The 23768-nt window shown below is 36.2% G+C and overlaps 2 protein-coding genes across 8 annotated transcripts in view; one reads left to right on the top strand and one right to left on the bottom strand.

Annotated features, from left to right (window-relative positions):
* LOC140793388 (probable WRKY transcription factor 17) overlaps nucleotides 1-23768 on the bottom strand; it is a 37103-nt gene that overhangs the window by 3314 nt on the left and 10021 nt on the right. The window contains exon 4 of one of the 6 annotated variants that reach the window (XR_012109948.1): nucleotides 5913-6076. The exons of 1 other annotated variant lie outside the window; for it this stretch is intronic. The gene's annotated coding sequence lies outside the window, so the exon portion shown is untranslated. Of the gene's footprint in view, nucleotides 1-3250; nucleotides 3313-5912; nucleotides 6077-23768 lie in introns of all 6 variants that reach the window. 4 more of the 6 variants (XR_012109951.1, XR_012109953.1, XR_012109952.1 and 1 more) reach the window with 4 other exon arrangements.
* On the top strand, nucleotides 1904-23170 carry LOC140793386 (calcium-transporting ATPase 5, plasma membrane-type-like). 2 transcript variants are annotated; one of them, XM_073144841.1, is made up of 36 exons: nucleotides 1904-2063; nucleotides 2988-3221; nucleotides 3351-3563; nucleotides 5038-5154; nucleotides 5233-5290; nucleotides 5461-5552; nucleotides 5633-5764; nucleotides 6280-6369; nucleotides 7073-7142; nucleotides 9726-9796; nucleotides 9875-9958; nucleotides 10042-10119; nucleotides 10193-10264; nucleotides 10764-10847; nucleotides 10921-11003; nucleotides 11088-11196; nucleotides 11277-11332; nucleotides 11424-11466; nucleotides 11538-11621; nucleotides 11833-11970; nucleotides 12943-13008; nucleotides 13084-13182; nucleotides 14543-14653; nucleotides 14721-14888; nucleotides 15626-15685; nucleotides 16019-16180; nucleotides 18420-18536; nucleotides 18695-18793; nucleotides 18872-19009; nucleotides 19343-19443; nucleotides 21144-21189; nucleotides 21289-21423; nucleotides 21702-21809; nucleotides 21897-21988; nucleotides 22275-22369; nucleotides 22674-23170. In XM_073144841.1, exons 3-36 carry the CDS (start codon nucleotides 3402-3404, stop codon nucleotides 22790-22792), a joined length of 3339 nt encoding a protein of 1112 aa, XP_073000942.1. In that variant the 5' UTR covers nucleotides 1904-2063; nucleotides 2988-3221; nucleotides 3351-3401; the 3' UTR covers nucleotides 22793-23170. The 2 variants fall into 2 exon arrangements, with proteins under 2 accessions (XP_073000942.1, XP_073000941.1); XM_073144840.1 differs by having other exon boundaries at nucleotides 1911-2063; nucleotides 3078-3221.

The raw sequence follows: 23768 nt of genomic DNA, 5'->3' as shown, positions 1-23768 counted from the left end.
GGGAAATGTGAAAGTTTCCACTAAAATCATTCATAGTAAGTAATTATTATAATTAATAATAATAAGCAATATCTAAAAGAATATGAAACAAGGGAAAATCTAGTAGATTTATGGAAGTAAACACGATAATAAAGTGGTGCACTTCTAGTAAGTTGTCATTTTTTTTCTCTTCTCTATTTTCTATCAATAAAACACACTAAGAAAATTTGCATTTTATCTCCTGAGTGATCTCGTCCAATTGCACGAAATCCTTATATATTTTTAACTTAACTACTTAACCCTAGTCCGAAACATAGGGCAATTATTATCATATTTTCTATCGTATCCAATAGTAGCAATTATTAACCGACTTCTCTTATCATAAGATTATATTTATATGATAAAAGTACCGCATCAATCAAAAGGGAAAATAATTGTTCACCCGCAACTTAATACATAAGGGCAAAATTATTATTCCACGTTTTCGTTACCACCAAACTAAAAGTTGCACTTTAGTCTGAACCACGGGGTGATTAAATTATTAAGTTGGAAGCAATAAATTATCTTATGTGGTATGCAAATAGACTAAGACTTAATCTGTGACGTAAATAAATTTTTAAGTATGCTCTGTGTGACAATTCATAAGTGTTTTTTTATCGATTTTAAAAATAATCTTCGCATCAAAATAATATTCAAACTATTTTTAAAACTAACACAATTTTAATGAAAGCGATTGATGAATCGTTATATTACACATGAATTATTTTCATGAGAGCAATTTTATAACCGCTTTTCTGATGATTTTCTAATATAATAGTTAAATAAAAATTACTGTCTGAGACAACGATTTACGGCCGGCAAAAAGAATGAGAATATTTTTCATGGTAGTACTACAAAAAAAAGAAGAAGAAAAATCCAAAACTTACAATACTAAAAGAAAAATATCAAGAGAGGTCATTTTGCACCAAACATTGACACCTCCGAATCGTACCCGGTGAGGAGGACCAGCGGGCTCCACCGGCAGTGTCCCGCAACTTTCACGCGTGGGTATACGAGGCGTAAAAGTGGGTCCAGATTAATGTGGCATTTAAGCAGACTTTAATCCTCGAAACTTGGAATCGTACGCAAGAATCTGACTCTACGATGTGACTCCGCAACTTATATATATCTCTAATAAGCTTTTATTATCGTAATTCTCACTAACATCTTCTTTAATAAACTATTTATAACTGATAACTGTATTAAAGTTAATAAATGCGTCTAAATGACAACAATAACTATAGTTAACTTAACTCATTAATTTATTAAAAAAAAAACTGACATTGATGAGATCTTAAAGCATAATACTGGGATCAAATTATAAAAAACTATTTAGGTCATTAATAAGGGGATAGACTTGGTTGCATGCCACGTAATTAATAGCTTATTATTATACTACAATATTTCCTAATTATTTAAAATTTTACAGTTAATTATGAGTTCAATAAAACATTTTTAAGAATTCGAAGAAGATTACGACTACATTTGATAGAGAAAAGAGAAGGCCTCACGAAATTTCCGAAAGTTTAATATACAAAAATTTTAAATTAAAAAAAAATAAGTTGGAGTTTTCTCACAAATGACATTTAATAATTATATTTTTATATGCAAAAAATGTTACTAATGTGATAATTTAGTTAAATTAGTAACAAAAACTATAGTAATAGATTTAGAGTCGATTCCATCCTTGATCGTCTGATCGTGGCATCAACAATATTCCTTGCACTTTCTCGGGGGACCCAAAATTATACTATTCCTCTCATTCATGGTAACATCTTATACCAAGCATTAACCACTTTATACCCTTATTTTTTATTATTCTTTTGAAAAAAAATAAACCTAAAAAAAATAATATATATATATATATATATATATATATATATATAGAGAGAGAGAGAGAGAGCTATAAAGCCATGAGAGGAGTTTGAAGCTGAGATCCGCTCACCGCCGCCGGAGAAGGGGTTCAAGCGTTCTCCACCCACGGCCAAGGAACGTACGGCGTCCATCCTTTTCTCCTCCTTCCGCCAGGTTCCGGTCACCGTCCGGTGAGGCATTCTCGCATACTATTCGCTCTACTTGTCGTAATTACTATTGTTACATCGTACGTACTTGAAATTATATACGTACTATATATTATGCCTTCATATACGGCTTCTAAATATAAATCCCCTAAATTATTGTCTAAATTTATTTCCGACCGATGCTAATCTAGATAGAAGAATTATCTTTATTTACAAATGGGTATCTTAATTTTTTAATTAGCGATAGTAATAACAGACATCCTTCCACATTCTAATTAATTAATTAATTAATTAATTATGTGGTCTTCCACATATATTATTATATATATATACCTAGCTTAGCTTATGTCTGCCTGTACATATAATTCTTATTCTACCCACTAGTATTTTTCTAATCTCTTATTAAAGAGAATTAGATTTCGGCTATGCTTCTCAGCAACTACCAGTCAACTCTACAAGTAGGATTCTTGTCAGGTTGCTTCACTTTATTACAAAATTTAATTTATAAATATTTCATTAAAAGACAAATTTATGGATAATTAAATAAAGGTATATTTGAAATATGAGTAATATTATTTTATGTTCAAATTCAATCTAAGGAGAGTAAAGTGACACGAATTATATTCAGGGAGTTTTTCGTAAATTTTCCCCATGAGGAATATACTTATACATATAAACCACTTGTTTATTATTTTTCGCCGACGTGTTAACATGCCAAGTATTATACGAAAGCACGTCGTTATTATGCTTCGATAGTTTAGGGGTTTATTTTGTAAACACAACCTCAGAGGGTTGTATGGGGAAATATAATAACGTAGGGGTTTAAGTGAAAATATCGTATTATTATTATTATTATTATGTTTGGTTGAAGGTATAAATAAACATTGAAAACAGATATAATGTTGTTCATGTGAGTCACCATGGCTTTGGAACCCTACTCCTTTCCAGTCGGACACCTGTTAAGGAACCAACGGCCGAGATTCATCGATTGAGACTCTCTCCAAGCTTTGCCGTTTTTTGGAATTTCTCTTTTCGTAGGAATATTAAGAGGGTGCGAAGCTGCTTGGAAGGTTCGTTCTCTTCTATTCTAAGAACAGAGCGAGAGAGGCGAAAGCGAAAGCGGTGAGAGGAGGAGGAAGAGGAAGAGGAGGAAGAAGACGAAGCAAGCGAGAAATTTCTCTGGTATTATTTTTAATTTTGCCGAAAGCAACCCTCGGTTCGTTGGTTTTTTGTTTTTTTGTTTTCTTTTTTGTTGTTGTCGGTTTGGTTTATTCTTGGAACGGAGTGGACCAAAAACCGTGTGATGCGCAGCGGGCGGTGCGGATTGGATCGGCAGCGGCGTGTCATCTCTCCTGTGACCGGATGGAGCAGAGGACGTCGTCGGGGGCGGCAGACTCGGGGTGGCAGGGCGAGGTCGACGATGACGACTGCAACGCCGGCGGCGCGAGGGAGATCCAGGTTTCAGGCGGTCCGTTCGTTATACCACCCAAGGGAGCGCCGTTGGAGCGGCTGAGGCGGTGGAGGGTGAGTTCTCGATTTGTTTCCTTTTTCTTTTGGTTGTTTTGTTGGTAATGTGTTTGATATATGAGTTGGATTTGGGGAAAAACGTATATGCTTCATGAGCTTAACAGAGAAACAGAAAGTATTGAAAGAATGATTGGCACTGGAACTTTCGTTTCAACTGTAGGCTGTAAGGATTTGTATTGAAATGCAGACAAGGGGTAATTCATTTAGTTAGATTCAAGGATGTTGGGGGGTATTAACTGTTGAAGGGCTCTTTTCCAAACATTTGTTCCCCATAATCTAAGATGTAAGGCACGGGGGGAAAAAAAATCCCCTATTAGAGAGCTTTTGTTGAGAAAACACAAATGTAAAGATAGCCACTGATGGGAGAGAAGTTGGGCTCTAAATAGTGACCATGCATAATGAAACTCCTCCATTTGCGAACGTTGCTGATGGTAGGTGGCTTGCTTTGGTCAGGTAAAGATAGATTCTTGATTCTAGAGAAGGTTGTAAAAGCATGGATCGACTGGGCGGACAAACTGATAAAGGAAGTGGGGAAGCCACTCACCTCACCTGTAGAGAGGTTGGCGACAGTTATCAGTTGCTCTGATATATTGTGATCTCTGGAAGGAAATAAGTAGGTGTATAAATGAGCCAAGCTAATATGAGCTGTGGTAGGCTCCACTTGGCACCAAACTTGTAGAAGCTGACCTGACAAATGCCTGCTCGACCTCATTTCCCTCTAATTGAAGCATTAGAGCTGGGTTCAGTTCCAAAATTTTCCAATGCTATTTCCTGCCAGAAGGATGCAAACAGCCAATATAAAAAAAAACTGTTACTATAAATCAGCTGCGCTAGCACTTCATTGAGGTAGCTATGATATGTAGCTATATAATCTGAGCTAACCATGGTAAGCAAGGGTTGGCATTTGAGTTAAAAGCTCGATATAAATAGTTCCCAATATTTTTATATGGACTGCTCTATGCTGTTCAAATGTTACAAGCATTTCAGTTCGGTTTTGAGCTTTTGACAAGAACATTCTTCAGTCTCTGGCTTTTGTGAGCAATAGATATATTGGATTAGACATCTCAACTTTTTAGGGAAGGTGAGTTTTGAAATTGTAAAAGTTACAATTGTGGTAGTATTTGTAAAATACTAAATGTCCATATTATCATAACTTAAAAGAACACATATTTTGTAAATCTTATTTAAAAGCACAAGATACATACTCAAACTTAGAAGTTAAAATGAGGATGATTAATCTGATCCGGCATGCTGCTTTTGTCTGAGTACCGTGAAGGCAAGATGGACTACAAGAACAACACTACAGATATGCAGTCTCTGCTCAGCCACGTTTACTTGATATTATTAAGTTTGAATACATATGCTTTGATCAATTGTTCTCATCTTTTGAGCTTCTCAACTATTTAAAGTTAAACAATTATTTTTCTAGGTAATTTTGTTATTCTTATGAGGTTGTTCCTTTCTTTGGTAGCAAGCGGCACTTGTACTAAATGCTTCTCGCCGATTTAGATATACATTGGACTTGAAAAAGGAAGAAGAGAAGGAGCAAATTAGGAGGAAAATTCGGGCACATGCTCAAGTCATACGGGTACATATTCTAGCATGGGCTCAAATGTTTCGGATTATTTAGATTTTCTATTTATCTGTAACAATTTGTTTTTCTTAGGCGGCATTTCTTTTCAAAGAGGCAGGTGAAAGACATCCCCCGGATGTTGGAATTCCAGGTACTAGAATAAACTCTCTTGTACTGGTATTAAAAATCAGCCTACTTAAACTACTAGTGTTGAACTTATTCTACAAGTGAATGGGGCCTTATAGATTCTTGCATCTGATCTGCTTTATTATACTATCCTCTTCTGATGTCTTTGCTGTTTATTTATTTTGTTTTGTGCAGTAGTTCTTCCTTGTGGTTTTGGAATTGGAGAGGCACAGCTTACTTCAATGACCAGGGATCATGATTATTCTGCTCTACAAGAACTTAGTGGGGCAAGTACCATTTAGTATTATGTCATTCTGATCCAATTTTACCTTGCCTATTAGTTAATTGTACACTTTATCTTATGCAGGTTAAAGGCCTAGCAGATAAGCTAAAAACCAATATAGATAAGGGAATAAGCGGAAGTGATGCAGATTTACTGTGTAGACGGAATGTATTTGGGACTAACACATATCCTCGTAAGAAAGGAAGAAGCTTTTTGGTATGTTTGACCTCTTTACTGTATATATGGCAATTAATGTTATTCTAAACATCATGGTGATGGCAAAGGTGGCAGCTTGGAGGATTTAAACCCTCTTTTCTATATTTTTCCATTTTGAGCGCATGGCCCATGGCATTCTAAGCCCAACTTAGCTATTTCTCTAGTCTTTTATATTATAATACGTTGTTGACTTACTTGATAGCTAGTCTATTTGAGGTTCTCTGTCTTTTTTTTTTATTGCAACATTTGAGTGTCATTTTTGCACATGATATTATTTTCGGACTGTTTTATTGCTTACTTGTCTTCTATTCTCTAGAAACTTGAATTATTTCAGGAGGTAAATCCGGATATTTTTTGGTTATTTCATTGTGTCTATTGAGCTGTGCGATGGGCCATTAGAGTTCTACTTTCTAATCTCCTTCTGGACTATGGATTATTTATCATCTAGAAGTTTTGCCTATTGTTTCTCAGTAAGCATATTCTACCATTTAATGCCTTTTCGCTTTACTCAACAGGTTTTCCTATGGGAAGCTTGTCAAGATCTAACACTCATCATCCTTATGGTAGCGGCAGTTGTATCACTAATATTAGGCATAAAGACAGAGGTAAACTTATCTTTGCCGTCTTCTTTATTACATTGTCTTTTGCAACTCTATTGCCCTTTATGCAAGTATTTCTTCCTCTTCTTATAGTTTTTTATCTTGTAAAATGTAAAATCAAAGTGAACGTATTTCCTTTTTGATGAGGAATTTTTAGCACTATTTGCGCTCAGCTGGTGTGAATATGATTATGACATCTTGCTTTTAACATGACCAATATGTATCAAATATGGATTTAAAAGCTTGGTTTGTCAACTTCTTTAATTGCCTTTTATGGCATTTCTTCATTGAACCTTTTTAAAATTGAGAATGCGTTTCATATACCTGTCATTTATGATATACATTCGTATGAGGAAGTATAGCCATCCATATATGTACTTATATACCATATATGAAGCTCATTTTAATATCTCAACAAGTACCTTACTAGAATGTGATATTGCATACTTAGCCAAATTGAAGTCTAGTAACTTTAGAAGTAATGCGGATGCCATATTTTTTGTCATATGTTTCAAGATTTAGCAAGCTTTTGAGGCTTGAGGTGTGCTTTGTACTTCGTTGTACATACTTGCACTGATGACATCCCACATCTTTTAGATAGTCCATCAGATATGCTATATATTGCTACTTATGAGTGGAAGGTGCTTACTTTGTAAATAGCATCCATAAAGATTTATTGTCAATTACTCTTTCTATCTATTTCATGTAGGGTATTAAAGAAGGATGGTATGATGGGGGAAGCATTGGGTTTGCTGTTTGTCTTGTCATAGTTGTTACAGGTATGAAATTCCTTATTGTGACTATTACAAGTGAACACTATTACTTGATTCATTCCTTTGCAAAGATTAACAACTATCATTAGTAATTGTTATTATCTTAGCCTGTCTATTATTGGGTGGCAACACAGCTCAAATATGTGAAGTTTTGTTTTAAGGAATGGTTTCTTACATGCATACACCTCCAAAGTATCTTATTTCTGTGTATGCCTTCCTAACTTTCATACTTGCATGTATATCTCTCAAAAACCAATGGTTTTTGGATGGATGCCCTTCAGATTATTTTTTTGAAAAATAAATAATGTCGTGCCGGTGGCACGAGGCGTGTGACCTTTTCTTAACATGACATGTATCATTGGTATGTGTGGTGCCGAGTTGAGCTGGTGTGTCATTGGCACATTGAATAGTCATTACATGTCAAAAAGATAATCTCTGAACATGTCTAGGGCCTTAAAAGTTAAAATATGTTTTAGGTGCTAAATTAAAGTCCTGCAACACTATATATTAGTGCAACATATGTAATTAGGTTATAGTGTCATGATTTTCTCTATTTTTTCTAGGTTCCTCTTTTGTTGGGACAAAGAACTTGGGGAAACCCAAAGTTTATATTGATTAAGTACTAAAATGTTAAGAGATATTAAAGGATGAAAGGTACCTCAAATGAGGATCCTTTAAGGTAAGATATGTTCAATTTTAGTGACACATGGATGAGTGACTATGAAGGAATATCGAGATACTCTTTCCCGTATTTGTGTCGATAATTCATTGGCATAATACGTAATGATCTGTGCCAACCAACACGACAATATATAATGACAACTATAAGTTAAAATATTATTAATGTAATAGATGAAAGGGCATAAATATCCTAAACTGAAAGAAATGTATGGAAACAAATAAGAGTATCTTGTCTTAACAACTTAAGCTTTTGGGTTCCCTAGTTATTCAACAGTGGTGAAATAATGCCTTGTGTATATTGAGGTTGATGCTGATGTGTGGAATTAAGGTAAATTGTAAAGCAACTCAAGATAACATTAAGTCTTTACAAGGTATCATCATAAGGAGCTACATCTAATTTTTTATTGAGGGAAAATTTCCTTTTATACCTTATCTTTTAGTGAAATTGCGATTCACACTATATTTTTACAATTTGAGTCCTTTGTTTTTTCTGTTTTTCTCTTAAAGGCTTAAACACTATTGTCTGACAAACTAACCATAGATTAAGTTTATCTAGGGGTGCTCTTGGGCTAATTTGGGCTGAAAAAATTGAGCCGACTTAAGGCCTATACTTGATCCACGCCAAACCTGAAGACCTTTCAGGTCGGGCCTTGGATTGGGAAACTCGAGCAGTTGAGCTTGACGTGAGGGCCTAGGCCAGGTCTGGTTCTTAGTTGGGTCGACTCAATCCGGTAGGATGTTTAAGGTGTTTAGGTTTTATGGTTTGCAACAACAGTTGTTGGATGGATGTGAGGAGGAGACAAAAAACTAGAGAGGATGGAGAAGACATGATACGGGGGAAGGAGGAAGGGAGGACGAGTGAGATGAGCTCGTAAGGGGAGAAGGAAATTGGAGAAAGAGAGCGGTGATTGAGAGTGGAGGTTGAAAGAGAAGAGGTGACGAAAATGCGGGGAAACTGAAGATGGGAGGAGTCCAGAGATGGGAGGAAGGGAGGACGGGGAGATTAGAGATGGAGGAGGAAAATGAAGAGTGGGGGAGGGAGGAGTCAGACTGGTTTTTGGGCTTGCAAGTCGGGTTATAGGTCTCGGGTTGGGCTATGGGTCTCTAGCTGGACCAAGAAGAGTAAACCCAATCTCGACCAAATGAAACCTGGGTTGGGATCAAAGTGGGTCTTGTTTGGGTTCAAGTTGGTTTTTGGCTCAGAAAACCCTAATCTGGTTTCGGTGGGCTTTGGGCCAGCTGGCTGGTTGAGCCATCGTAAGTTTTATATAAAAAAAACTTGCACTAAATATAACTAACGATCACCTGACGCAATGTTATCCAATGAAATCTGTAAAACACTCTTTTTGGAGTGGCAAGTGTTGTAAGAATGGTACACCTTTCTATGTCACCCCATGGTGTTGGAAGGTTCTTGTTATTGTAAATTGTCCATGCATGCTGGGAGTGAGACCCAATCCCTGTATGATTTCGCCTTATTTGTCTGCTTATTTTTTTTCACCACGTAACACACCATAGATTCCACAGTTTTGGGTGGCTGGTAGATTCGTTTTTATACTCTGCAATTTTCTCCATCGGTTAGTCTTGTGGTACATGGTGAAAAGGTCTCTTTGTTAATTGACTCCAACTTATTTGAAAATAATAGACACTAGCATTTTTTACGCCTTTCAGTAATACCTGTTTGGTTCTATTAAAATTTTTTTTGGAAGAGACTATAAGAGGTGAATTTGAAATGGACATAATGAAATGAAGCTTTCTTTTATTGAGGTGGAAATGTATACTTGATTAAGGTTTAGCTATCCTTTTCTTTAAAAAAAGAGAGTTTTACTGTACAAGGGATTCCTTTCTGTTTGTCATGTTGGAGTGATTATGTACTCACTTCTGTATATCTGTTTCTCGTTTCTTTGCTAGCTGTTAGTGATTATAAGCAGTCACTTCAGTTCCAACACCTGAATGAGGAAAAGCAAAATATTCATATGGAGGTCTGTTCCATCTTAATGGCATACATGTCCCTAATCGGCATTTCTTGAGTTCTCTATGTTAATGCTTTTGATGTTCAGGTTATCAGAGGTGGCAGAAGAATCGAGGTTTCAATATTTGATCTTGTTGTTGGCGATGTTGTTCCTCTCAAAATTGGTGATCAGGTAGGAGGATAGAATTGTTAATTGTGTGGTTTGGTCTATGCTTGTTTTCATACTGAATAGGCCATCTGTAAACTTTCTTCTAGGTCCCTGCTGATGGTATCTTAATTAGCGGGCATTCTCTTGCCATTGATGAATCTAGTATGACGGGGGAGAGCAAAATTGTGAGTTCTTGTACTATTATTTCAGAAACTCATGTGAGTTACACAGATAATCACATATGATGCTTTATTTCAGGTCCACAAGGATCAGAAAGCACCATTTTTGATGTCTGGGTGCAAGGTTGCTGATGGTTATGGCAATATGTTGGTGAGTTTCTCCAATCAGTTGGTCTTTTACACTCTTTACCATATTAAATTTGTGGACTAGTTACTCGTTGGTTTGCATATTGTTCGAATGTAAAATATTAAGCACCCTTCTCTAAAGCCTCATTTGTTTCAGATTAAAGGAGAATCTAGAATAGCTATTCTGAGTTATTACTCCTAAAATTATACCTCCAATCTAAACCAATGTATTTTAATGTTTACTTGCAATCTAGAATAGTGGTGTAATAATTATCTTTGATATGATATAAAATTGAGATAAAGTACAAATAAGAAGTAAAATTTGGCTCAAATGCTATTGATTTGATATATAAATTTAAATTAACTTCTCATTTCTTGTAGATGTACAATGCGTACTTGTATACTTATAAGTATGTAATGTAAATATTTATTAGAATGTTTGGCTGATACTCAAACTGTTGAACTTACTGGGGCTCTGTTATATTATATTGACCCCTCGATGCAAACTTTTTATTTATGTTCAGGTAACTGCTGTTGGAATTAATACTGAATGGGGCTTACTGATGGCCAGTATATCAGACGACACTGGTGAAGAGACCCCTTTGCAGGTTTGCTGTAGTGATTTTATTTGTGTTAAATATTATTCTCTTGTTACTTAATGGGTGATTTGTTTTGGCAAAGGTACGCTTGAATGGTGTTGCTACTTTTATTGGTATAGTAGGGCTTGCTGTTGCTGGTGCTGTTCTTGTAGTCCTTTTGGCTAGGTAACCATGAAGTCATGATATGCTTGTGTATTCGACGCTGGTTTTCAGGTTTGACTGCTTATGAAATTTTTTCTTTCTTATTAGATATTTTACTGGATATACCAAGAATCCTGATGGATCTATTCAGTACATAAAAGGACAAACAAGTGTAAAGGCTACAGTAAATGGAGCAATTAAAATCTTGACTGTTGCTGTATGTATTCGTAATTTTGCATTTATAAACTGATGATTAACCTCCTCGGTGTATATCTTACATTAAGAAAAAATAACCAGGTAACTATCGTGGTTGTAGCAGTGCCCGAAGGGCTACCATTGGCTGTCACTTTGACGTAAGTGCACACAGTTTCATTTGTTTGAAATATTTGAACTTTCCTCTTTTTTTTCCCTTGAATATTTACCATTTATTTCTGATTCTGTCAGCCTGGCTTACTCGATGCGTAAAATGATGGCAGACAAGGCTCTGGCACGTTTCTTACTAAACCACATAATTAGATATTACTTGATATTTCTAGTCACTAATTGTTTCTCTTTCAGGTGAGGAGGCTTTCAGCATGTGAAACTATGGGGTCGGCTACAACTATTTGCAGTGATAAAACTGGTACTTTGACGCTAAATCAGGTAAGCTTTTATCTTACTCCAAATTCACTGTTCGTGTTTGTCTGTGAATTACTTATCAGTAGTTTCTTCATAAATGGGAGCATGGATGATTGGCATCCGATGTAAAAATCTATGGTGTCAGAAGGCAAAATCTTTCTCTTATTCAGCTTTCTTTCTTCATATGTATAATAATTATACTCTGACATTTCTGTGTTCCACATCGATGTTTAAGATGACCATTGTGGCAGCCTATGCTGGTGGGGAAAAGATAGATCCACCAGATAACGTTAAGTTGTTGTCTCCTACCATTTCCTCTCTTCTACTTGAAGGAATTGCTCAAAATACATCTGGCAGTGTGTTTGAGCCAGAGGTCAGCTTTCACTTTTTCCTTTTTCTTAGTTCCTAAACTTGCCATGTCTGTGATATGAGTACTTTATTAGTTTTCACATTTCAGTTTTGCAATGCCCTATTTATTACCTGCTCCTACCTTTATCAGGTTTTCTTTGTTGTAGAAGAATTTGCTTAAAATGCTATAAAATAGAAAATCTACTCTTGCTGTAAATGGGCTAAATAAAACATTATCTGGTCTTTCTTGAACTTAAATATTTGTTAGCCAAGAAGACAAGAATCATGAAAAGTAATAATTTCTAAAATACCAAATATCAATTGTAGCCATGGAAATTTGAAGCTTAGTCATATTATCTTACAAAATTTGGGAACTTTTGTATGTTACATTATTTTCCAGATATCTGATTGTGATGGACTATTCAAGCATCAAGGGAGCGTATTTATTTTGCCCATCTTATAATACTACAAATTGAACATAATTTACCTTTTTTTAATTTTTATGTTTTCCAGTATATTCTTATCTTGATCTCCCCATATTAAACATATCAATGTGATTCTAAGTCTGGCAGTTTGGTTGGTGACAATGTGGCAGCACGACACCTATTTTATACTCTCTTAGATGAGTATTCTGTTTTTACCTATAAAATATCCGTTTTATACTCTCTTAGATGAGTATTCTGTTTTTACTTATAAAATATCCATTTTCAAATTTTGATTCTGCCATGTGTTCTCTAGAGTATGCCCATTCTGCTTGCTGTTGGATGTGGTCAAGGTTTCTCCTTTATTCTTCTCGAGAGTTTTCTCTTCCATTACTCTGCTGGAGGTTTTGTAATTTCTTTATTTGTCTTGCATCTAGAGCTTATGTTCCTTGGTTTTGATTGGATAGATGAATGCATAATATTTCACTTATCTTAATCGTAGATTTTTTTTACTCCTTGTATTTTTATTCCATATTCTGTGAAGCATGATAACTTGAAACATCTTACCTTGGCAGGATGGTGGAATTGCTGAGGTTACTGGCTCACCCACTGAAAAGACCATCCTTTCTTGGGGGTTGAAGGTACTTTCTTTTTCCCTTTTCCTTTTTCCCTTGTACTTGTTTGTGTTGCTCGTCATGTCTGCCAATCATTTACAGCTGCAAATGAAGTTTAATGAAATCCGATCAAGATCATCAATTATTCATGTCTTCCCTTTCAACTCAGAGAAAAAACGTGGCGGTGTTGCAGTTTATGTGGTAAGCACAATTCTTAAGTTATTGATAAGAAGATAGTATGCTATCCTATATTTTTTTTTTATGACCCGTTTGATATATATATATATATATATATGCAGCTTGAGATGTTTCTTTAGCTTTTGATATATGCTCTATATTTTTTATCAAGTCACTGTGTTAGGTTTAAGCACTGAAGCCACATAAGAAGAAATAATTCATTGTACAGTTTTGATCCTCTGTCCGGGCTTCTTGCAACTTAATTGCATTCCATTTTTCAATTGGATTGTGTGCATCTTATATGTAAATTATGTGCACTCTAATATAGAGAGGTGTATCCAGTGTAAAAAATGTATGCATCACTTATCAAAAACCCTAACTTGCCAATTAAAAAGAAGACTGCAATTAAGTTGCAAAAAAACCCTCCATCTGGAATACAAACTTGCCTTTCCTTTTCTCCAAGGCAATTTTGGCTAGTCTAAGCTTATTCAGAACCACTTATGCAGAAGCCATCCAGAAACTATCCATTATGTTAAATTGTTAACAATAATGAATAACATATTATGTATAGTCACTGTTGTCTGAGTTGGAGAAAGTTGATCAAAATACAGTGCATCCACTTTGCTATGCAGTCCTGTTCTCTAGCAATCTTACTTATGTTGCTATGTTGAAACCATTTTCCTTAGAAGTCATAAAATAGGTTCTTGATGTATAGTCAGCTCCTAGATAGTTTATTCTTGTTTAAGACACCACAAGTCTCATTCAATATTTATTCACGATAAGTAGCACACACAAAGGACTGCCGTTCTGTGTGTCGTCGGCATCGGGGGAGGGAGGGAGGGGGTGACTTGATCTAAAATCATCCATGGTTGCCGACTTTAGGCTTGGGTTACAAAAAAAGAGTGGACCGGTGAGAAAGGAGGAAATTGATTGGTTACATTATGCAGACCCTATTATAAGTAATAGCAGATGCAGATCCTATTATAAGTAATAAAGAATTTTGACTGATCATAAAGGATCCTATTTTAAGTGATTTGGATCCTTTAAGTGATACTGGATTCTAACTTATCTTAAAGGATCCTCTACAACCCAAATCTAAGTTTTAAGTGATTTAATATTCCACACTCATCTTCTCCATCCGATCAATGGAACACAAAAACCCCTAGCAATGACCCTTTTTCCTTCTTTGGCTTCCCCATGTGACCATGAAATCCCTATGCAAGGCCTTTTTGGGGGTGCAATTGGCACTTCAGCCATGTGCCAGCCTAGTATCTTGATTGTTCATGTGCTTGCGTCGTGTCTCTTCATACTGATATTGATGCAATGACTGTTATTTTCTTTGTTCTTGTTGGTCATTTGGTCCTTTTATGCTTATAATTTGTAGGGAGGTTCTGAAGTTCATGTGCATTGGAAGGGAGCTGCTGAACTAATCGTAGCATCATGTACGAGTTGGTTTGACACAGATGGCTCGAAGCACGAAATGACTTCTGACAAGGCAGGCTCTTGAGATCTTAGTAGTTTACTTGTTTCTAGAACTTTCCTGATCCATCATGCCATTGCAGCTTAATGCATTCAGGAAGTATATTGAAGATATGGCTGAGGACAGCCTTCGCTGTGTTGCTTTTGCTTATAGACCTTTGGAATTGGAAAATGTTCCAAATGAGGAAGAAAGAGTTAACTGGTCGCTGCCTGAAGATAACTTGATTCTGCTAGCTATTGTGGGGATAAAGGTGTGTATTCGAGAATGCATATTCTAGGTGGCTTAGACGGTTATGAAGTTACTTTTCTCCAACTTCCATAAGACAATACTTGATTCTTCCTTTACATTTTTTCCCATTTATAAATATTATGCACTTCATTTAGTTTCCATTAAGAAAATAAAATAAATTAGTGGTGCAACTTTGTGATATGAGGGAATTAATAATGTTATGATAAACTTTCTGGAGTCTACTACACTACTACAAGAAGAGGAAGAAAGCTGGATAAGTTGATAATCAAGGCCAGAAATATTTAATCATGTAAAATTCATATCTCGTTGGTGTATCATTAGCTCGTGTGGCTTGAATTGGTAAGTTATCAAAGGAATAAGTGGATAACCTCAATTGGTTCCCAATTCTTAGATTATTTAGTTTGACATGTACTTTTGCTGCTTATCCTGAACATATAATTCATATTCATATAACATAATCTGATTAATCAAGCACGTCCTACTCTTAGGTTGACATTGACCATATTTGCTAAAGTCATTATCTCTCATTGTCACCTGTTTAATGCAATAATTGTGAATTAATCATGCTAAAGTCATTATCTCTCATCCCATTTCTTTGTTTTTATTTTATATAGAAATTGGATAATAGTCATGATGTAACGGTTACGCTCAATTCTTCTTTTGACCATGATGGTCACCTAAAAGAGAATGTTGGCAACCAATTATCATTTCTTTGCTCACACATATATTGACTTATAGGATCCTTGCCGACCTGGGGTCCGAGATGCCGTTCGGCTATGCCAAGAAGCAGGCGTCAAGGTACTTCTAGTAGCTTATTGAATTGTATAATCTTTTTAAGTGCTATTAGTATGTCAATGGGATGGTAAGATGTTCTACCACACCCCACTTAAATTAAATGTAATCTCAATTTCGTACGTGAAAGTGCCATATCATGGATGATAGTCATTCTGCCTTTGAAAACCATAGAGAAGCATAGATTTTTCATTTGATTTGCTATGGAAGTTCGTAGTGAAGGTAATCTGTTTAAGACAATAATCATTATTAAGAAACCTTGTCAACCTGGATCAATGTGCTTCCTGAACATACTATGACCTTTTTTTAAACTTCATTTTGTTGTTTTTGAGCAAGTAGGTACGTATGGTCACTGGGGATAATCTTCACACAGCCAAGGCCATAGCTTTTGAGTGTGGGATACTTACCGATCGCAATGTATCAGAACCAACAGTGATAGAAGGAAGAGTATTTCGAGCATATTCTGATGCAGAAAGGGAAAAGGCTGCTCAGAAAATTTCTGTAAGAATACTTTTGATCTCTTCTTGTGTCTTTTATCATACTATCAGCACCAACTATATCTATTAAAAAATTCTTGGTTACATTTTCTTTCCTTCTATCATAAAATATCTGCTAATATTTGCAAGCATAAATCTTCATCTGTCTTTTTCTTTAGAAAAGTTTAATGCCTTTTTCATTTGTGTATATCGAGTTCTTGATGATGTCATGCTTGAAATTTGTGCCTAATTGATGTACTACAGTTCAACGATGGTTGTGCCGACCACCAACCGGCACGGCACGACAAGGCATGTGTCGCGGCACTTGCCGACCATGCCGTAAGAGAGGGAGAGAAAAAGGTAAGAGATTGCTTACTGTTATGAACCAGATCTAGAACAATCCATATGTAGGATGATCTTGAGATTTTGAGGGGTAGTAATCTTGGAAGTTTCGAATCTAATGGCTTTGGAATGAAGTCAATATGAGATTTGGATGAAAAATTATGGTTACAATAGTGAAGCGAGGTCGAAGTAGGGTACAATAGTAATTGATCGACATTGTGGTGGTCATCAGAGGATGGCGGACAACCAAGGGCGGTGATGGATGGCCGTAAAGTAGGATGTCTGCTGGTGGAGAAAGGTGGCTAGGGTTTGGAAGATCATGATACTTTTACAACTATGATCTACTCTTAGAAAGATAAAGACGTTGATAAGGTATAGGATAAAGACGATAAGAAATATTTAGTTAAACTCATTTATTTAACGCATAAACAATTAGGGCTGCATTCTATATATTTATAGAGGCTAGTTCTAAATTGACTCAAACTATGATTTACCTTAAGGACTTATATTAAAGATAAATATGACTTAGAGATAAATATAACTTAGCTAAATCACCCTTTCTTATCCTTCTCGGAATATTTCTTCGTTCTGTCACAGATAGAGTCTCAATTCATATTTAGCCGTGAGCAATATGATATTCTAATCTTCTCAAAGTGTTTTCGTAATATTCGGTCGACTGATGAATATCTGCAGAATATTTTTCTAAAACTACACAAGAATTAACTAAACTTAACTTAGGTGATCAAATAAACTCTAATCTACCTAGACTCTAACTAAACTACATAAGTAGAATAAATGAAATAACTAGACTCGATTCATTGAGCTCAATATCCATATAATGCAATTTGATCTGACCCGGTTCGCATCACTCACCTTCACCCTTCACCGCTCGCCACTCGTTGCTTGCCAACTCTCCATCACTGCTCTCTCGACCTTTCTTCCTCCCTTGTTCTAGGGCACCCGATGGGGTGCGAGCTTGGGTGGCGGCGATAGTGTTGACGGCTTGGTTAGTGTCAGTAAGCCTAACGACGAGGGCAATAGCGAGCGACGAAGCTACTATGAGGGGTGCCGTGTGGCACCCCTCGTGCCATGTGCCGGTATGCTCACATCAATCTCATTCAGGTCATATATCAGTTTGTTAAAAGGATCCAAGCATTTATACAAAGCATTTCTCAAATTTGCTTTCACTTTATTGAACATCATATTATTGGTAAAGTACGTGTTGGTAGTTTCACTGTCATAAATCCAGAATTACCTGTGGCCGTGGCAACCTTTATTATGATACTTGGCATTCATCTATCAGCAAACTCCCAAGGCTTGGCATTTGCAACCCTTATGTTATTAGAATAATACCATATTTAGTTATTTACATGATGCTATATCCTTTTAGATGTGTCAGGCTCAGGGCCACTTTCATTTCATCATGTCAATTCTGTGCATATTACCTACCTTGCTCACTAGGAATTTCTCCAGTTTGCTAGAAAGTTTTGTGCGAATGGCTTTTGCTGGTATGTAATGTTTTGCCTAGCTTGCACCTAGTATCTATCTAATGTCTTCTTTCTAAAAATTTTCATCGATAAGCGTAAACTATTACATTATTTTTTCTTTAATTTATGGAAGCTGTGGATATTGCTTCCAAGTCTTTTATTACATCGAATTTATTAATACTAAAAATGATATGAAAGTATCACATTATGTTGTAACACTTGCTATCACAATTCGTTGCTCCCAGTTTCAAATATATCATTCATCTACACCACTCAGGCAACTGAGCTTCAGGGAGAACTATGGCTCATGCTCCTCTTTTTATTTATTTTCAAGGAGAAATAAATGTCGTTCTTGCTTATATTCTTATTTCCTCACAAAGAATTAGGGTAGTGACCAATATATATATTTATATAAATCTGAAAATATTGTTACAGGTGATGGGAAGGTCTTCGCCAAATGACAAGCTACTGCTTGTAAAAGCATTGAGAAACACAGGGCATGTGGTAGCTGTTACCGGGGATGGCACAAATGACGCACCTGCACTACATGAGGTCTGCGTATAATATAAATTGTGCACAAATATACTGAGCCATGTGTGTCCAACTGTTCATGCATATACACATGGTTGCTCATTCTACAGACCTTCACTCAAGCATTTGGTGCAACAGATGTTGCAGGGTTACTAAGTCACCTGATTTTTGGTTTTCAGGCAGATATTGGTCTTGCAATGGGCATTCAGGGGACAGAAGTAGCTAAAGAAAGTTCAGACATTATTATTCTTGATGACAATTTTGCATCAGTTGTGAAGGTTTGATTGTTGGCCATATTCTATAATATCCAAGGTTTAACCTACTAGAACTATTAGAACTTCTCATGTGTGTATTAGGTTGTCCGCTGGGGGCGTTCTGTCTATGCAAATATTCAGAAATTTATCCAGTTCCAGCTCACTGTCAATGTTGCAGCTCTTATAATAAATGTGGTTGCTGCTGTTTCTTCTGGAAATGTTCCTTTAAATGCTGTTCAGGTTTGACATCAAAGAATCTCCATATCTACTGTCTTTATCATAGTAGAAGAAATGCCAAACGGAAAATACTATTTAGGTCACTAGAACTCTCATGATATCCTCAGTTGGATAATATTCAACTGCTGCCCATTTTTTCTTTCTGATCAACATGCTGGTTAATGATTTACACAAGCATCTTGTTAAGTTGTATGTCTGGCAGATAAGAAGTGCACAAAAGAATCAGGGTCGATTTTTTGCCACTTGTTTCATTAAATTAGAAATGAAAGCCAAGCTGCATAGCTTTGTTGCTGGTCTAACATTTTTTATGGGCTTATCTTTTCCTTGTCGTAACAGCTGCTTTGGGTTAATCTCATTATGGATACACTCGGGGCTCTTGCACTGGCAACTGAACCACCAACGGATCACCTTATGAAGCGACCACCTGTTGGTCGTAGGTTAGACCTTTTCTTTCCCTTATATCTATCTGATGTTCTTCCAATGGTGCCTTTTGTCAGGAAATATGCTTTATATTCCTTTAATAAACTTCTTTGCTTTGGAAAGACCATAGTTGTTTAACTAATAGTTGAATGATCCTCTACTGCATCTAAATATTTTCACGACATTAATCCTATAGGCAAGGGGGTCACCTTGCCAAAATGCCAAATTATAGTGTTCACATTCAGAGATTGTCATATGTTATGTCATCTGTACAAGGTTTTAGTTACATTAAACTTTTCCTTTTTTCAGCTCAAATTTTGTTGCTTCAATTTTAACATCTGTGAGGAGCTATTCATTCCTTGTATCAGCTCAATACTTTTGTGCTTTTAAATTTAACATCAATGAGGAGCTACTCTGTCCGTATATCATATAGAGAACAAGCAGTTTTTTTCAAGATTCCTAATATGAATCTGCTTACTCTTTACAGAAATGTAAGCGATTACCCTAGGGTTTTGTAGGTTGTTGGTGTTTGATTTTAGATGCTGTTATAATAAATGAAGATAACCTTGGAAACTAGTGATAAAGGCTTGTCAAGTATACCTCATTCTCTCAACTCATCCAACACATACCGTTCCAGTAAGGTGTGGAGATCAGACCTGTCTTGTCGCCTACATGAGTTTAAACTGCTATCTTATCTGAATTTATTTCCTTGTACTTGATGAGTTTGGACCAAATTGTTAGTTGTAAATGTGCAATTTATGCTTAGGTTTCTGGAATAAAGACTAGCCCTTGCTGCCTGCCCAGACTAGTGCCCTTCATTAATTTTGCACTGGCTCTCTTTTCTCCTACTATTATCTTCAGATCTGTCCTACATAATTGATTTTTTTTTTTAATGTGGGATGAAAGAGAACTTTTGCCAATCATATGTTGTGTTGCATCTATTTGTGGAATTCTAAACTATGATCTGTTTGAGTTACCATTGAACCTTGTACTTTTATGGTTGTATTTCTGTTAAATATAGTTGTCTGTGCTTTCAATTTAGAGTCTGTGACAAAGAACAAGATAAAAAACTAACCTTTAATAGGTTACTGGTTTATTAGAGCATCACCACTAACCCTTATTTCCTTAATGGGTTATTGACTTATTGGCTCATTGGATGCTTTAGAGCATAATCACTAACCCTTAAGTGGTTATTGGCTTATTGGAGGCTCCAAAACATCATTCGACTTGTCATCAGTCGATAAAGTTGCTGTGCCGACCTGCATGCCTTGGCATGAGCCTATGCCATTGGCAAACACCATGCTAGGTGCCGTGCCTCCTTTAGCACAGTAATTTGGCACAGCAAACATAGTTCTTCAGTGGTTAGTATAAGTTTTAGTTTTCCACTGGTTGAGTTAGGCCAGATGCCTATTTTTATGAAGTTGTCAGTGTGACTGGAGACCAAGGTTGAACATTCCAAGCTTGGAGGAATTTAGTGAACTTATATGCAGAAAGATCTAAATGGTATCATAATATTTGTCTATCTTGTTATCATCAGTTCTATTGAAGCTGCCTGTAGGAATGCAGTCTTAGGTAGTTTATGAATATACTCATTTTCTTGTGGTATTTGACACATCTGTCCTCTGTTAAATTTTGTACATATGTATATGAGTCAGTGTTCTGTTATCTGTTCAAATTCATTACTGTATGTTTGTTAGTAAATTTTCTTTTTTTGCAGAGAGCCTCTGGTTACTAATATCATGTGGAGGAACTTAATAATACAGGTATGTAATGGTTTCATTAATACCTACTGTTGACACTTTCAGGCCTCGTTTTCTACTAGAGCTATTGGCAGTTGTTATGGTTGTTTGGTGCACCTGCAGGCTCTATTTCAAGTTGCAGTCCTTCTCACAATGAACTTCAAAGGCAGGAGCATTCTGCATTTGAATAATGATAGTGTTGAGCATGCAGATAAAGAGAAAAATACCTTCATATTTAATACATTTGTCCTATGTCAAGTAAGTTTCTCTAATATTTCCCCGGGATAGAAAGGTTTCAGAAGAAATTAAATTTAATATCAAATTATTGCTAATAGTTGCTAGAAGGTTTTCTAGGATCCAGATTTGCAGTTACTGAACCTTACTATAGTCGAACTCTAAACTACTAGATGAACAAGTACCCTGAAAATCTTTCTTTTTGAAATCTAAAAGAAAGGACATTTGACTTTAGATTTCTGATCGTGTGGTTAATTTCAAGTTCTGTCGCAAAGCTTGATTATGTTCCTTTTTTCTCTTAGGTATTTAATGAGTTCAACTCCCGGAAACCAGATGAACTGAATATATTCAGTGGTATCACAAGAAATCACCTCTTCATGGTCATAATAGCGATAACTGTTGTACTTCAGGTATGAAATTTTAGACCATTAATACATAACATTTTTACACTGAAAAGAAATTATTTGACTTGTTTTTTATGCTTTTCCTTACTCTAGGTTTTAATAATTGAGTTTCTTGGGAAGTTTGCATCTACTGTGAGACTTAATTGGAAGCTGTGGTTAGTTTCAATTGCTATTGGTTTTGTAAGGTAAACATCACTTTCTTCAGTTACTCCAACAATTACCAGTTGGTTTATATTTACCCATCTAGGAATGTTAGACTGGTCTTTCGGACAGTTACAGTTACTTTCCCCAGTGATAATTAGTCAGTTCTTCAGACTCTCTACAAGAAAATTCTAAAGCGATAGGATGCAGAATGAGATCAAGGGACGAGTATAGAATGACTCTCCAATGAGCATCCTATTATGCTTTATTAGGCTCCGGGGTATTTCTTTTTTCTTTGGTGTTTTAATCAAACAGTAAATCCTTGTGCAGCTGGCCGCTGGCCATTGTTGGAAAGCTCCTCCCAGTTCCAGATACTCCATTACAGGAATTAATTCAGAGAAGTTTTTGCTGCGGAAAGAAACAAGGTCCCATAATTTATTTCTTTTTTACTCAGATCAAGTTTTTAATGCTATCTTCTTGGGGTGGCGTGTGGGCATATTCATGTCGCAATCATATCTACATGCTCTTTGGAGCCATCTCTTACTCATTAAGAGTGTAATTGTCAAGGAAATTGATGCCTTGATGTGAGATCTTAGATGGGAAGATTGCATGTGCTCTAGCGGAAAGCTATAGTAGCCCAAGTGCATACAAGTGCCTTTACGCACCTGAAAGTAGCATTCGTTCCATGGGTGGTATGTACGACTTACACTTTAGCTATCTCGCTCGCAGGTCATAATGGGAATGGAGGAGGAGATTCCAATAATAATGGGAATGGAGGAGGAGATTCCAATCATAATAGGAATGGAGGAGGAGATTCCAATCATACGGATCCCAGTCTTATGGTCTGATATGACATTCATCCGAAGGGGATTTCTTTTATACTGTAAGATTGAGTGTGGATTGTAATTAGATGTTTCTATACGATGAAAACATTAATACTTCCCAACGGAGATACTAGTGTCGTCAAGTAAAAAGGATCTTTTTTTATTCAGACAAAGCTGGGCGTCGAAACGTTTGGCTCTAATATAACCTTCGCGCTATCATGTTGCCACTTTCTGGTCAAGTGTAGCAGACTTGTATTTCTCAGTGTTGGTCGTCTTGTCTGCCAGTATAAAGAAGAGTTAATTACTTGAAATATTTTATATGTCATATCTCTTGTATATGAACAAGATAGTATATATTGGTGTCACCATTCCACTTTTTATGAATGCCCTTTCTTGTGACAATTCACAAATTTCAAACTGCAACGCTCTTTATCTTTGACAGCAGCAAAAGCCGCAATTAATTTTTTCTTTCTTTCTTTCAAGATTTAAAGTTATGGAACGTCTTTGAATGCTACCTAGGGATAGAATAGAATAATGCCCGTCTGTTCCGTCTCTCCTCCACTGCAGCCTGTTCTTGAGCTCTTCCTCTTCCCACAGGCTCTTGAAGAGGTGATGACTCTTGAATGAATTACTTGGGCATCAACGACATGCTTTCTGGGAACATTTCTTCTCATGGTTTGATACAGAGGAGAGGGGAAATGGGGGTGCGAAAGAGTAAGAGTAGGCCTGCAGCAGACGATGATCACTTGGATTTCAGTGGGATGTATCTGGACTCCTTATCCGATCCTCTCTCCCATCAATCCTGCTCTTACCACCATTCTTGATCTCTCCAATAACAATCTTGAGGTTTGAGGGGATTCGTTCATCATTCCGTTCTTGATCCCATTAATTCTTTCTCTCATTATGTATTAAATTGATGTCTGCTATGTCTTGAAGTCTTGAAAGTCTTCATCAGAGAGAACAGTTTTCTTTAGAAGAAGTGCACATATGCATGTAACTG

Source organism: Typha latifolia, chromosome 8 (assembly GCF_019914945.1).
Source record: "Typha latifolia isolate L0001 chromosome 8, TyphaL0001v2, whole genome shotgun sequence".
In the NCBI taxonomy this organism is placed as follows: Eukaryota; Viridiplantae; Streptophyta; class Magnoliopsida; order Poales; family Typhaceae; genus Typha; species Typha latifolia.
The sequence above is the reverse complement of the archived record's forward strand: the minus strand, read 5'-3'. Positions and strand labels throughout refer to the sequence as shown.

What these genes read in the sequence shown, in the direction of transcription:
- LOC140793386 (XM_073144841.1), top strand. Translation starts at nt 3,402, where the DNA reads ATGGAGCAGAGGACGTCGTCGGGGGCGGCAGACTCGGGGTGGCAGGGC. An exon ending in TTAAAATCTTGACTGTTGCT is followed by an intron (nt 11,197 to 11,276) that starts GTATGTATTCGT and finishes AAAAATAACCAG; the next exon opens with GTAACTATCGTGGTTGTAGC. An exon ending in TTCCTTTAAATGCTGTTCAG is followed by an intron (nt 19,010 to 19,342) that starts GTTTGACATCAA and finishes TTGTCGTAACAG; the next exon opens with CTGCTTTGGGTTAATCTCAT.